Source organism: Terrapene carolina, unplaced genomic scaffold (assembly GCF_002925995.2).
Source record: "Terrapene carolina triunguis isolate 2854851 unplaced genomic scaffold, T_m_triunguis-2.0 Scaffold227, whole genome shotgun sequence".
In the NCBI taxonomy this organism is placed as follows: Eukaryota; Metazoa; Chordata; order Testudines; family Emydidae; genus Terrapene; species Terrapene triunguis.
In genome coordinates this window covers 1,319,161-1,334,037 of record NW_020664578.1, presented here as the reverse complement: position 1 = coordinate 1,334,037, position 14,877 = coordinate 1,319,161, and the positions used below count along the sequence as shown (strand labels likewise).

The 14,877-nt window shown below is 51.8% G+C and overlaps 1 protein-coding gene across 1 annotated transcript in view; it reads left to right on the top strand.

The window, feature by feature from the left end:
* Nucleotides 1–11,941: 11,941 nt before the first annotated feature.
* HAPLN2 (hyaluronan and proteoglycan link protein 2) overlaps nt 11,942–14,877 on the top strand; it is a 6,651-nt gene continuing 3,715 nt past the window's right edge. Inside the window, exons 1-3 of the mRNA XM_024207115.2 lie at nt 11,942–11,999; nt 13,199–13,312; nt 14,043–14,396. Of these exons, the coding sequence (XP_024062883.1) occupies nt 13,225–13,312; nt 14,043–14,396 (442 nt within the window). The 5' untranslated portion in view covers nt 11,942–11,999; nt 13,199–13,224. The remainder of the gene's footprint in view (nt 12,000–13,198; nt 13,313–14,042; nt 14,397–14,877) is intronic.

Below are 14,877 nucleotides of genomic sequence, written 5' to 3'. Positions count from 1 at the left end.
TATTGTACATTTCTTACTATAAAATCTAAATTTCTTTTAAATGTATCTTTAACTCTGAATTTCCTGGATTTACAGTGTGTGGTTTTGGGATACTTATAACATATCTGAAATGCCTTTTAGCTTTTAAATTACTGACACATACTCTCAACCTTAACTCAATTGTAAAGTACTTTTTTCTCTAGATTCAATGGATCTGGGTAGATATGAGATTAGATGGATTGGACTGTAGAACAGTGCTAGGTGAAAAATGAATGTTTTGATTTGCTGGCAATTCTGAAAAATCCCTCTCCACCCCCCAAAATGGATTAAACTAAAAAAAAAAATTTTGAAATTTTAGAGAAATTAAAAATTTTTTTATAAAAAAAAAAACTGGTTTAAAAAAGTTTTGCTTTTGAGTAGCGAATTTGAACAAAATTTCTCAACAGAAAGTGATCTCAAACCAAAAAAATCACTCATTTTCAAAAATGTCGTCAAAACAAAACGTTTTGATCTTTTCTGAATATTGTTTGTTTTTTATTCAAAACAAATGATTTGGTGAATTCGATGTGAATTCACAAAACATTTCGGTGTCATAGAATCAGCAATTTTCACCGAAAAAAAGTTTGAACCGAAAATTTTTGCCCCATTCCAGGTTGTCAGTTAGCTGAAAAGGAGAGAAAGTTTTGTCTCCCAGCTGGGGGCAGAGAAGCTGCGTCAGCGTGTACTGTTTATAAATTCTATGCTCCTAATAAAGCTTGTACTGTTTATAAATTCTTTCACACATCTCTATGGGCAGGCAGTGGGTGTGGGGAACAGAGAGTGTGATTTCATTTTTTTTTCTCTGCATCTGCATTTGCTGAGAGGTGTTTGTAACATACAGAGACAGTGCGAAATCCAAGACTTGAGAAAGCAGAGGAGGAGAAGTGAACTGACGCTGAATAAACTAAAACAGCCTTTTGGAAAGTGACGTGGATAAATTTTGTTAATTTTAAAGGCCCTGAGTCAGATTCTGATCTCCGTTACACCGGTGTCATTCCCCTGAAGTTAACGGGAGTTACTCTGGTTTTCTGCAATGTAAGAGATCGAAATCTGTCTCTCAAAAGGAAGTGGAATGAACATGTCTGCTGCCTGCCCATTAGTCACTCTGCTTGGGTGTTTGTATACTTTTCCTTAGCCTGCGTATGTCTTAGGATGGCCCAATGGTTGGGGCAATCGCCTAGAAACAGCGGCATGTTCCCCCTACATGGAGGAGGAGCCAGGTGGCTCTGCGCACTGCCCTGTCCACAGGCACCGCCCCCGCAGCTCCCATTGGCTGCAGTTCCCAGCCAATGGGCGCTGCGGGGGCGGCACGTGGAGTGGGGGCAGCATGTGGAGCCCCCTGGTTGCCCCTACGCGTAGGAGCCGGAGGGGGGACGTGCCGCTGCTTCCAGGATCCGTGCAAAGTGGAGCAAGACCCTGACCCCACTCCCCAGCTGGAGCTCAAGGGCCAGATTAAAACGTCTGGAGGGCTGGATGTGGCCCGTGGGCCATAGTTTGCTCACCCCTGAGTTAAAGACTCTTTTCCACAAACTACCTGGCAGCTGTTAAACTAAAGCTGAGTTCACCCCACATGCTGCTCAGGGCAGAATTTCATTTTGACCTGGCCAGTTGAGGAAATATGTGTTCCCAGATTTAGTCACATTGCTCCAGATACTCTCAAACGCGGGAGGCCCTTTTACATCGCCAGAGAGGCGTAAAGGGGCCCAAGCGTAAATGAGACTCTGGCTTCTTACCCCTGCCGGTTGACACAGATAAAACTCAAGTGACCTCAAACAAAGCAATTACCCAATTAATCATTAAACCCTCAGATCTCAATCCCTTTATCTTCATGCCTCATCTGTTTTTTTTTAAGCCAATCAAAACATTATGCAATCAACAAACGGGGTTCTTTAATGAGATCTAGCCCTAGAGATCGCTGCTTATGTAATGCAAACATTGGCCCTGGTTCACATTTACCTGGAGGTGCCTTAGTGGCGGAAAGGGGACTTCAAGCGGTCATAAATTACATTTACGCTCCTCGAAGGCTGTTTTCGGGCCGCCAGATTGGTGTAAGGGGGTCCCAGTGTAAATCCTCTCCTTTGTTTGCCTTCTTGCATATCGGGCCAGATCCTCAGCTGGGATAAATCAGTGTCGTGCTGAAGCTGAGGGAGCTGCGCTGATTTACCCCCAGCTGAGGATCTGGCCCGTGGAGCGAAAGTGGTTGCTTATTTTCATCTGAGCAGGGAGGAATCAGTTGAGTTTTGTCCGGTTCTGATGCCCGTGTTTGGCTAGAACTTAAAGAAACTGGAAAGGGCTGGAGAGCGTTAACAGACTTGTGATGGGACCAGGAGCCCTTCAGTTCTAGGTCGCTGGTTTCAGTTCATTTCCTGCTGGTAAAAGTCACCCTGAACTGGTGGGACCATAGGAAATGAGCAGGTGGGTCTCAGCCCAGTTCCCAGCGGAGAGGTGTCTGCATTGCAAAAGTAACCGCCTGGCTGGCAGGCTCCTGGAGAGACCAGGGGTTGAATGGGTCGTGAAGAGTGCACCGTGCCCTCCGAGGCGAGCCCTGCAGGGGAAAGATGAGGGGTATAGGGGAAAGAGAAGGCTCCATTTTTCTGGGCTGCCCCATTCACCAGAGCTCAATTCAATGCAAAGAATTCAGAGAAACTCGTGGGAGGATAGACCCTTCGCCCATTTCTCTTGTCCCCTTAAAAAATAAGGGGGGAGGGTAGATCCTGCTGTAAATCAGTGTCCCTCCACTGACCGATTTGCACCACACTGAATTTTGGTTTACACCAGCTGAGGATGTGACCCTATATTTGGACCCAAATCACCATGTAGCCCAACCACTGGGCAGATGAGTTGCGCCCAGTTCTCAGCAATGCTAAGGCCGCTCTGGCAGCACAAAGTAGCCTTAATATGGGCACAAAAGGGGCCTTTTAAGGACTCCCCCCGGCACTGGGAGCCTCCCCAGCTGGTGTGGAGGCAGCGAGAGGGCCCTGCTCCCAGATGCTGGCGTAGGGGGTGGATCACACTCCTCTACAGCTGTGCTTCTCAAGAGACAGAGCGACCCATGAGGAGCAGAGCATAAGTCTGGGCAGCCCCAATGCTGCTGTAAGTTACGCCAGGAGGGGCTCTGCATGGCCTCAGACTATGGGGAACACAAAGGTGGCTTAAAGCAGCTATCATTGCCCCAAGTGTAGAAACAGAGGTTGAGGCTTCAAAGGTATTTAGGTTCCTGACTTCCGCTGAAATCAACGCAAGTTAGGAGCCTAAATTCCTTTTGTGGAGATTGTCCATAGTGGCTTAGAATCAAGCCCTATGCGGCAAGGAGCTCTCTGAGGTCCTCTTGTAGCCCAGAATAAAAGATATCAAGTCTATTTGGGATATAGAGGTGAAATATAACATATACGTATAAATTAATGTCGTAACGCAGAGTCTCGGGCCTGTAAGATATTCGGCTTCGCCACACAAGGCCTGAGGCCTGAACGAGGTTGACACGACTGGTTCACCACGTTCACCAAGCCGCTAGTTCACCAAGATCACTAGTGCACCCGGTAGCTGTAAATTGCCAAGATTACAGGACAAGCCGTGCTAATTGCTGATGTTTTAGAAAAGATGTCGTAATGTATCTGTTAATATGGCAAAGATGACTGGTAGAAACATCTTGGGGAATTTTAGCTCGGCCACACGTCGCTATGGCAACTGTGTTAATGAGTGAAAAGGGAACTAACGAGGGAGCATATGAAAAAGAGGGCACCCCTAATTTAGTGGGGGGAGGAAGTCCGGACAAGGGGAAAAGGGTTGGAATACTTACGGGTAGATCTGAGCATTAGCAGGTGAAAGTGGAACTCAGGATAAAGATGTTGGCCTGCCCGTGGAAAACACGTCGGGAGGCACTAGCATTATGATGAAGATGATGATGAAGAAAATAGTGACTGACGCTCCAGGTGGCCCCAGCAGGAGATGTGAATGATGCTAGTCACAGGGCTAAACACCCTGCACTCTCTCCATGTCTACTGTTGGATTTCAGCAAAAAGAACGAGGAGTACTTGTAGCACCTTAGAGACTAACAAATTTATTTGAGCATGAGCTTTCGTGGGCTAAAACCCACTTCATCAGATGCATGCAGTGGAAAATACAGTAGGAAGATAGATAGATACAGAGAACATGAAAAAATGGGTGTTGCCATACCAACTCTAACGAGACTAATCGAATAAGGTGGGCAATTAGCAGGAGACAAAAAACTTTTGTAGTGATAATCAGGGTGGCCCATTTCAAACTGTTGACAAGAAGGTGTGAGTAACAGTAGGGCGGGAAATTAGCATGGGGAAATCGTTTCGTTTGTGTAATGACCCATCCACTCCCAGTCTTTATTCAAGCCTAATTTAATGGGGTTCAGTTTGCAAATTAATTCCAGTTCTGCAGTTTCTCGTTGGAGTCTGTTTTTGAAGTTTTTTTTGTTGAATAATTGCGACTTTTAGGTCTGTAATATTGTGACCAGGGAGGTTGAAGTGTTCTCCCACTGGTTTTTGAATGTTATAATTCTCGATGGCTGATTTGTGTCCATTTCCCATTTGCTCCAGGGACTTGTGATAAATTGCAACTGTTTCCTGTGCGTTCCCAGGGCCTCTCCTTGTAATGATACTGATCATAATAGTCCTGATGCTGACCGACCCTTTGCTGACCCTCTGCAGTCTAAGAGATCAATCAATAATCAATACATCAGCCCATCAATAAGGCCACTCTCCGGTCAACCAGCAGAGTTGGGTCACTCTCTGGTGCAAAGCCATGACCATCTGAGGCCGCTCCGTTCAGCGCAGTCTGGTTACAGCAAGACTTGCCCTCCCCTCCCCTGGCTAAAAAGCATGTTTGTCCTGTCCCGAGTGCCGTTAATGGTGCTGTCACATTCTTCAGGTGTGGGTCAAATAGATCCAAGGGACTCATTTACCTCCCCCCCCCCATCCCTTTTAGGACAGCACATGGCCAGACTCTGACTCACCCCCCCACACACACACTAACTTTGGCCCTGGTTTCAAGGAGCCAGATCCTCAGCTGGCGTAAATCAGCACAGATCCCTTAGTTTCGTGCCAGTTTATCCCAGCTGAAGATCAGGGTCATTGCTTAGCTGCAGATTGCCAGCTCTGACCGCGCCGGCGTGCAAAGAAGTGAGTTTGTGTGGAAAATCTGGGTTTGATCTGCCACAGAGTTCAGTTGCGCAAGTCATTTCATCTCCCCGTGCCTCAGTACCCCACTCCTAACATGGGGCTAGCAGCGAGTCAAAGAAGCGCCAAACAGATGCATTCAGTGATGTTGCGGGGGGTCATGTGGCTAGGGGCTGGATAAGCAGCTAGATTTTTCTGGAGGAAAACGGCTGTTTTGTTGAAACTGACATTTCTGAGGGAAACCTCCATTTTCACCGACGTTTTTCAAAAAAAGACCCCGAAAAATGCTTTTTCTTCCCCTAGTTTTCGGCATCCGGTTCCTTTGTACGGCCTGGCAGCACGAAGGGGCCTTAAGGTGGGCGTGACTGTGAATTGGAATGGCTGGTGTTGGTGTAAAGGGGGCGTTCGAGCCAGCGAGAGTGAGGCCCGGAGACTTGTTTTCATCCGGGCCGCAGGGGAAGCTTGTTTTCAGTGGAGTGCGTGTCACGGAGAGGCCGGGATCGCTTTGTCCCTTGCTGCCAGAGACAAACTGCCGCTTGTCTTGTGTTTCATCAGAGATGTACATTTCCTTCTTCCCTGGAGATGGATCTTCAGGGCAGGGGTACCGGGGCGGGGGGGGGGCAGAGGGAGGTGCTGAATGAAAAGGCCCAGTTCCGTGCCGCGTCCCCAGAACACAGCCTCATTGTGTCCCCGTTGTTTTTTTCCACATCTCCTTTCAGAGACAGACGATCATCCCCAGCCTTAGCCGGAGGGAGAGCGGGGGGGGCGGGTGTCGTGACCAAGGGCCCAATCCAAAGCCTGGGGAAACGAATGGGGAGCCTTTCCATTGACTTCAGCGGCCTCAGGATCAGGCCCCGGCCAAAATGAGGCAGGTACGTTACCGAAGCGGAGCTACACGTCCCAGACGGGGCTGGTTGGAGACCTTGGGACTATAGGCCTGTGTGTGTGTGGAGGGGTGTGAACGCAGTTTGGGGGGTGACCTGTGTCAGAGTACGCCTAGGACCCCGGATTGCCCTCGCCCAGCTCTGCCCATTCCCGAACGTCTCTCTTTTGGGCTAATGAGGGATTTCGGCCTTTAGAAGACCCTGGCCTGTTCTTCCAAAAGTCACTAGTGATTTCCAGTGCCCAGCTGAGACACACGAAAGAGGCCTGGTTTTCAGAGTACGGGTCCTTTAGCGCTCTCCGAAAATCAGGCCCCCTCACGGCGTCTTATTTGGGCCGTCCCCAAAAAGGGAGCCACCCAAATCACTCGTCGCCTTTGAAAATCCTGGAGTAGGTGGAACGAGGAAAGGCCTGTAGCGCTGACCAGCACTTTAGTCATGTAAATTACACAAACGTTTCGGAGTTATGGAAGACTGGTTTTGTGCTGCTGTATTTAACCTTTAATTTTTCAAAATTATTTGTGAACATTTTTTTTAATCCGGCTTTTTGCCCCCCTCCCCCGTCAAATAAAACTTTTGACCTTGTGATTTTCAAAAGACTTAATTATTTTTTTCAACATCTCCCGGTGGGACTAAGCTGCACACTGGGACGTCGGGGAGGGAAACAACCAAACCCCAAACAGAACGCCGCGCCTGCCCCGCCCCAAACCGTGAGCAAAGCAACAGGACTATGATGGGATAGCCCAATTTTGGCAATGAATTGATCTTTGACTACTAGCGGTAAATATGCCCAATGGCTTGTGATGGGATGTTAGATGGGGTGGGATCTGAGTTACTACGGAGAATTCTTTTCTGGGTGTCTGGCTAGTGAGTCTTGCCCACGTGCTCAGGGTTTCGCTGATCGCCATATTTGGGGTCGGGAAGGAATTTTCCTCCAGGGCAGATTGGCAGAGGCCCTGGGGGTTTTTTCATCTTCCTCTGCAGCGTGGAACAGGGGTCACTTGCTGGAGGATTCTCTGCACGTTGAAGCCTTTAAACCACGGTTTGAGGACTTCAATAACTCAGACATAGGTTAGGGGTTTGTTACAGGAGTGGGTGAGATTCTGTGGCCTGCGTTGTGCAGGAGGTCAAACTAGACGATCATAATGGTCCCTTCTGACCTTAAAGTCTATGAGTCTAGGAGCGACTGTTTGCTTGGAAAGATTGGGCGCTCTCGGGGGCAGAGAACGGCTCTTTGTTCTGTGTCTATACAGGCCCTAGTGCCCTTTCCTCGAGTCTCTGCTGCTTCTGGCTTTGGATCAAGTCTCCAGCGTCCTACCCAGTACGGATGCTGCCATGTAGCATCCTGCTGTGTTTCTAGCAGTGCCGGGCTTGAGATGCCTTGAGGTCAATGGGTACAGCTGCCATTGAAGTCAATGGGAGCTGTACCAGTTTATACCAGCTGGGAAGCTGGGACCACTAGCAGTAGATCCAGGTAGAGCACTCTGTTGCCGCTGTATAGGAACCTAGATAGGCAGATGCTTTGTGATCTCCCAGGCTTGCCTGCTGTTTGGGGTTCCTTCCTCAGGACTGCTCAGCCCACACCCTAGATCCTCTTATCGCCGAGACCCACTCCCACCTCTTTTATACCCAGTCGGGTTAACCACCCCCCTGCACCAGAGAATCATCGGAATCCATTAACCTTTTCCCATATGGAGCAACCTTTGCTAACAGATTGTGGGGGCTGTTTCAAGCAAACGCTGCCAGTCCATGTTTGGCGGGGTGGAGGAGTTGGGGGGAGAAGACCGGTTAATTTGCAGACCTACAGTAGCGTTTTGGGGATGATCAGCTCTCATGCTTCAGGGGATCAGCTGATCAGTACAGAGATCAGGAAGGGGATTCCAACAACCAATGTGACAACACTGCACTGTCAACCTGGTGCAATAGGGAAGGTTCCTCCTTTAATTGAAGCCATCGGATTTTGGCTGCTGGAAGGGACTGTGGCCTGATGCATTGTGGGAAAATCTACTTTCCCTGGAGGAAAGTGAGTTTAGAGCATATTCGAAGGACCTGATCCCAAGCCCCTGGAAGTGAATGGGAGTCTTTCCACCGGCTTTGGCTCTGGTTCGGAGGAGATGTGGGTCTGAATGGTGTTGACATCTACTCTGAATTCCCCCGACTCTGCGGCTGCATATAAAGATGGGCTTGTTCGCTGGGGCTGCTCTGTTCTGCTGAGCAGAACAATAAAGGGAAAGATGCTCACAATGGGAAATTGTGCATCCTCCTTGCTCGTGAAAGGGGAAAAGACAGACACACCAACTGTTTACTGGTCCTGGGTCGGAGGGAGGGATTGAGAGTGAGAGAGAGGGAAAAGACGATACAGCCACCACCTAGACAATTCTGATGCTGTCCAAAGAGCACAAAGACTAGATCTCCCCAAGCAAAACTCATTCTCTGGTTATTTGATTTCCTCTCCCAGCGCAGGCAGGCCTCTCGCAGTCCCCGATGCCAGCGGATGTATCCGCTAGCCATGGAAGGAGCCAGGAGTCGCCTCTTCCAATGAACCCCAACGGCACTGGAGCAGCAAGTTTGGTCTTTCCGTTCCTCTCCCATCCAACAATGGGACATTTGTGACGGAGCCGGGACCGGGTTTTTGCGAGCGTGCGTCATGCCAGATGCATAACGGGGTGCTGAGTCACCCCCGGGCCAGCAGTCTGGCCCAGGCGGGCGTGCAGCAGCAGGTGGTGGAGGAGAGCTCTCAAAGGATCGCTTTGTTTTTTCCCGGCCCGGTTTGGAGGGGTGCGGTGGGTTGGCGGAGGATTTCCCTGTGAACGTAGAAGGTACGGGACTGGACCCGGAGCTGGTACGTAGAGCCCTGCAAATCCGCGGCTATCTGCTTTATATCCACAGATGCCTGCATCCCCGGACGCGGGTGCATTGTTTACCACCTTTGGGGATCGGCCGCAGATCCAAATTTTTGTATCCATGCAGGGTTCTAACAGTGCGAGAGGGGGCTGGGGCAGATGCATATAAAAGGTGGAAGGTGGGTCAAATACAAGTTCATTACCGCGGATGTGGTTTGGGTGCAGATCCAAATTTTGTGTGTCTGCGCAGGGCTCTACTGGTAGGGAGTCTTTTACCATTAAAATGCGGCTCGTTGGCATCTCCCCCGCATTCTCCACCTACCCGACTTGGTGGGTGGGAAGTTCAGGACCTCTGCCTTGCAGCAGCATGGTGGGGTAGAGGATTCTGCCCAGTGGGGAGGAGGGTCTCAGGGCTTCTCCCCAGTCGGATGCATCTGCTGGGGCTTGGGGCTTCAGCAGGAGTGGGGCTGAAGCCCCGAGCCCCGGCAGGCGTCTCCCACGGGGCTGAAGCCCCAAGCCCCGGCAGGTGCTCCCTGGCTCTCGAACGTCTAAAGATTCTCGTATGTGGCTCGGAGGGTCAGTACGTTTGGCCACCCCTGGTCTAGTGGATCTGGCACTGGCATGGGAGTGGGGAGATGTGAGTAGTCTCATCTCTGAAGCTAACCTGCTGTGTGACCCTGGGCAAAGCTGTGTGCCTCAGTTTCCCCTCCCGTCCCCCCCTGTTTTGATTCTAAGGGACTGTGTTCGTACAGCCCCTAGCGCAACAGGACTCCAGTCTCGCTTGGAACCTCTAGTCGTTGCTGGAACTAGTCCGATGCAGCGGAGCCAAAACATTCAGACCCAGCTCTTCAGCCTCACAATGCTGGTTATTGTGGGCTAGCGGGAAGTCGGCCAGTCCCCCTCCTGGTTTCCTGTAGAGGGCAGGGGTCGAGTTGAATTAGCTTCACCCTCCCGGCCACACACCGCCTGCTCTTCCCATAATACTCCTTTGCCTCCCTTCATCGTCTCTCACCCACGATCCCCAAAGGGATCGAACGGTGGGGGTGGTTCCCGAGCGACGGGAGAGGAGGTTCAGAAGATTCAATAGGCAGGGCAGTATTGTCTAGTGGGTAGGACACTGGCTTGCTGGGCGATCCTTAGGCCAGACACTTCCCTTCGCTGCTTCCCTCCATCCCACCTCTTGTCTATGTCGATTGTACACTCTTCAGGGCAGGGCCTGTCTCTCTTGAAGTGTTAGCGCATTGGGGCTCTGGTCCGGGCGCCCAGGAGCCCTAGCTACAGACCAAAAACCTGTGGTGCTAGGTGCTGTACAAACACAGAACCAAAAGAGAGAGAGCCTCCAACCGCCAGCCCCTTGGATTCCAGGAACGTTAACCCCCTGGAGAATCAACCCATGTGAAAGCCACAGGACGATGCAATTTGTGTTACCCTTTGGTAGGAACGACCTAGACAAACAGATCGAGTGCATCTTGTAGAGGACAATGGGTTGTAGGGAGCCAGACCTCGTAGAGTTAGTGTAGAGCTGGAGGTATGGCAGGGTAGGGAGACGCTCTATAGAGACCATGTTTTTAATCCTCCATTGCCTTGCACCTTCTGCTGTCATTCCCACCCGTTCCATACAGGGTGCAAATTACGTGTGCACCGATCCACTGGTGGTTTGCACCCGCTTTGCGCTCATTTTTGCACGGCTCACCGTGACTGCGCAAGGTGCAGGGTGATGGAGAATTGGGGCCATGGGTCAGAGGAGTGGGCCAAAAAGTGGAGGGTGGAGAAGGAGGCAGCAGGACAGCTCCTTGCACCGTGGGACTCCGGTCCATGACTGGGTCGCCTACGTACAACTGTCGTCCAGATGATGATAATAACTAATAAACCGTAGCGCTAAGAGCCCAGACTGAAATCCTGGCTTCACTGAAGCCGGTAGCAAAATCCCTGTTGATTTCACCCCCAGGACTTCTGGATTCAGTCCCCAGCTCTGGCCTCTGCTTGTGTAAAATTAGGCCGTCACTTAGCCTCTTTGTGCTGTAGTTTTGCTGTCTGTAAAATAGGCGCTGCTAATACCCCAGTATGGGACCAGGGGCAGCTTTCAAATGACCCTAAGAAAACGAGGTGCCTAAATCCCATTGGCAGTCAGCGGCATTGGCCCACCTCTGGCCTCTTTGAAAAGCCACAAGGCTTAACTTATTTATGTTTGTAAAGTGGTTTGGCATCTTTGCATGGGAAGATGCTAGAGATGTGCAAAGTACTTGTTTATTAGTGGAAGCATCCGTAGCCATATTATTGGAGTTAATTTGGGGCAAAGAGGGATCTGGAAGCAGAGGCAGAATCTGGGGCGAGGTTCAGAAATCTCTTGGGACGCTGCATGAACCATGTGTTGGAACTAGAGCCGTGTGAAGAACTGATCTCCGGCCACGTCAAAAAACTGGGGCTGATCCGAATTGATTCGGATCAAACAAAACATTTCATCCGCGAGCCTTTTCAAATGTTTTTTTTTAAATAAATAAATGTCCACACAAAATTGTTTCGAACTGAAAAAATCAAATTGTGCAGATTTGTAAAAAAAAAAAAAAAAATTCTTACGACCAAAACAAATTCAACGAATTCAGCACCAATCTATGAAATGGTTTGGTTGACCCAAATCTGCGTTTTCTGGCGCAAAAAAGTTGGCCGAAAATTTTTCCCCAGTTCTAGTTGGAACCAATCTCCTCGCAAGGTCCTGCCGAGATGTCTGGGACAGCTCGGGGAAACATCCAACAACCCACTGAGCTCTGTCCGGCCCTAGAACAAGCTGGGGATCCGGGAGGTAGTGGACGCAGACCATGAACGCCTTGTATGGCTGGTCTGGCCACCTGGCATTGATGGGCAGTGTGTGAACCTCAGGCATACGGGGATCATGCTGAAGCCCATTCTGGGTTTGGTTTGAGCTTTGGGTGGGCATATGCGTTGGTTCCTGTTTCACCCAGACTGGGTAAGCCTGCCCTGACAGCCTCTTGCTCTTCATAGGCAAAGCCAATGGGAGGGGGGTGGAGAACCAATGGGCCAACTGCACTGAATCCCATTTCTCTCCACAGCACCGGTGTCAGAAGTGGCCGGAGACCCCCTGGGAGCTCGACTGAGTGAGTATTAGAGAGAAACCCGAATCCTGGTGTTAACAATTATTATTACAGCGATGACCCGTTGTGGGGAGCCAGAGCCCCACAGCGCTAGGTGCTGTACCAGCCAATAACACGAAGGGTCAAACTATGGTCCGTTCTACTCGACCCAGCACGACACATGTGATATTCCCTTGCTCTCCTGCAGCACTGAAATTCAGTAAAGACATGTGCAAAGTACTTCACTTAGGAAGGAAAAATCAAACGCACGACCACGAAACGGGGAATAACTCACGAGCCGGCCGTACTGCTGGAAGGGATTTGGGCGGATCACAAATTGAATGGGAGTCAACAATGTGACACCGTTGCAAAAAAAAAGGCTAATATCCTTCTGGGGTGTATTAACAGGAGCGTTGTATGTTAGGCACAGAAGATAATTGTCCAATTGGTGAGGCCTCAGTTGGAGTATGTGTCCAATTCTCGGCCCCATGCTTTAAGAAAGATGGAGATAAGTTGGAGAAAGTTCCGAAGAGAGCAACAAAAATGACAAAAGGTTTAGAGAACCCGACCTGTGAGGAAAGGTTAAAAAATTGGGGCATGTTTAGTCTTGCGAAAAGAAGACTGAGTGGGGACCTGAGAACAGTCTTCAAATATGTTAAGGGCTGTTATAAAGAGGACGGTGATCGATTGTTCTCCTTGTCCACTAAAGATAGGACAGGAAGTAAGGAGCTTAATCTGCAGCAAGGGAAATTTAGGTGAGATATTAGGAAAAACTTTCTCAGGGGGGTTAGGCTCTGGAACAGGCGTCCAAGGGAGGTTGTGAAATCCCCGTCGCTGGAGGGTTTTCAGAACAGGTTGGACAAACCCCTGTCAGGGATGGTCTAGGTTTACTTGGTCCTGCCTCAGCATGGGGGACTGGACTTGACGACCTTTTGAGGTCCCTTCCAGCCCTACATTGCTGTGATTATATGAGTGGGGAGAGAAGCCGGATTGTCCAGTGGTTAGGGTGCTGGCCAGAGATCTGGATACAGTTCCCTGCTCTGCCACGCACTCCTTGTGAGCAAACTCTCCCGCTGCTTGCAACAGCGCCCCCGAAACGAATCTGCATCGCAAAACTCTAACTATGCGGAACTTCTTCAAAAACTCAACGGGAGCAAAATAACTTGTGAGACTATGTGGAACAGCGCCACCTTTTGATGAACAAAACATCATTCCTTTTTCAGGCACGTTCCTGGCCCCATATCTAAGTATGCACCCGCTGCTGCTGCTGGCTTCACTCTGCCTCTCGTCTCTGCCAGCTGCGTTAACTATTTACCAGAAGGCAACTGGGGGTCCAGGTGGGTAACCATGTTCTCTTCCTCCCAACGAATCCCCCCTTCCCCTTTCCAGCATGGGGCGGTTTGGCTCTTGTCCTAGTCCCCACCCGTCGGCATCATCTCAGAGCCCCAACCTGCCGCAGTGTAAAGCGGAGGCGCGTGGTCGCAGGCCGGGGGAGGACGGGAATAGCAGGAGGCCGGTTTGAGGTGCGCCGGCACAGCTGTGTGCTGGGCGCCCGGGGCTGGAACAATAAGGGAGGCGACAGGCTGGGGTTGAGTGGCCTCAGCAGAAGGGAAGGGAACCGGGACTGTAAGAGGCAAATCAGGCCCCCAATGCAGCAGCAGTGCATGTGGAAGGGGAACCCTGGACTGGGAGAGCAGGGTGGGGCTGCGGGTCAGGACTGAGGGGCATCGGGGGCACTGGGGGGAGCTCAGGGCTGGAATAGCAGGGTGGGGCTGCGGGTTGGGACTGAGGGGCATTGGAGGGTACGGGGGGAGAGCTCAGGGCTGGAATAGCAGGGTGGGGCTGCGGGTCGAGAGTGGGGGGCATCGGGGGTGCTGGAAGGGGGGAGCTCAGGGCTGGAATAGCAGGGTGGGGGTTGCCGTTTGGGATTGAAGGGCATCAGCAGGCAAACAGAGCAGGACTTGGAGGAGAGCCGCGGAGCCGCGATCCTCGAGCGTCTCGGGAGGCCGCAGGCCGAGCAAGGCCAGGGGGTTCGACGCGCCTCCCCCTGCCGGTGTCTCCTCACAGCCCCCACCCCGCGCCTGCAGTACCTGCTGGAGCCCCTCCATGAGGTGGTGCACGCCCAGCGCGGCGCCACGGTCACGCTGCCCTGCGTCCTGCGGGCGCGGCCCCCCCACTACAAGGTGAAATGGAGCAAGGTGGAGCCGGCCGAGCTGCTGGAGAACATCATCCTGGTCACCAACGGGGTCCAGCACAAGACCTACGGGCAGCTGGGCGGGCGGGCCCGGCTGAGGCGCGGCCACCGCAACGACGCCTCCCTCACCATCGCCGGGGTGACGCTGGAGGACGAGGGGCGCTACCGCTGCCAGCTGGTCAACGGGCTGGAGGACGAGAGCCTGTCGCTGACGCTCACGCTGGACGGTAAGTCCCGGCTCCCACGGCGGCCTGGGAACGGTCCCCCTCTGGCCAGCAATGGCCCCGTCCTCTTCAGGGGAGAGACCTTCTGCTGATGGGAGCCTCGGGCGTTGGGGGCAGCCATGTGCCCTGGCGGGGGGCCGGAGGAAAGGCGGGGGAAGCCGTGTCCCCTGGGAGGAAGCAGGGGGAGCCATGTCCTTTGGCAGGGTTCCCCGAGAGGGTGCAGGGGAAGCTGCATCCCCTGGAAGTGGGTCCCCGGGGGGAGATGGGAGAACCTGCATCCCCTGGTGGGAGCCCATGAGGGAAGTGGTTTTAAAAATCTTAGCTCACTTCCCCTCTACCCCCAGCTCCTTCTGAGCGTAGGGGTGAGTTGGGTCCTTCCAGCCATCCCTACGCTCAGTCCAGGGGGTCCCTGCAGCCGTTGCTCCCCAAATCCCTGCTCTGTGACCTTGAGCAAGCCACTGCCCCTCGCTGTGCCTCGGTTTCC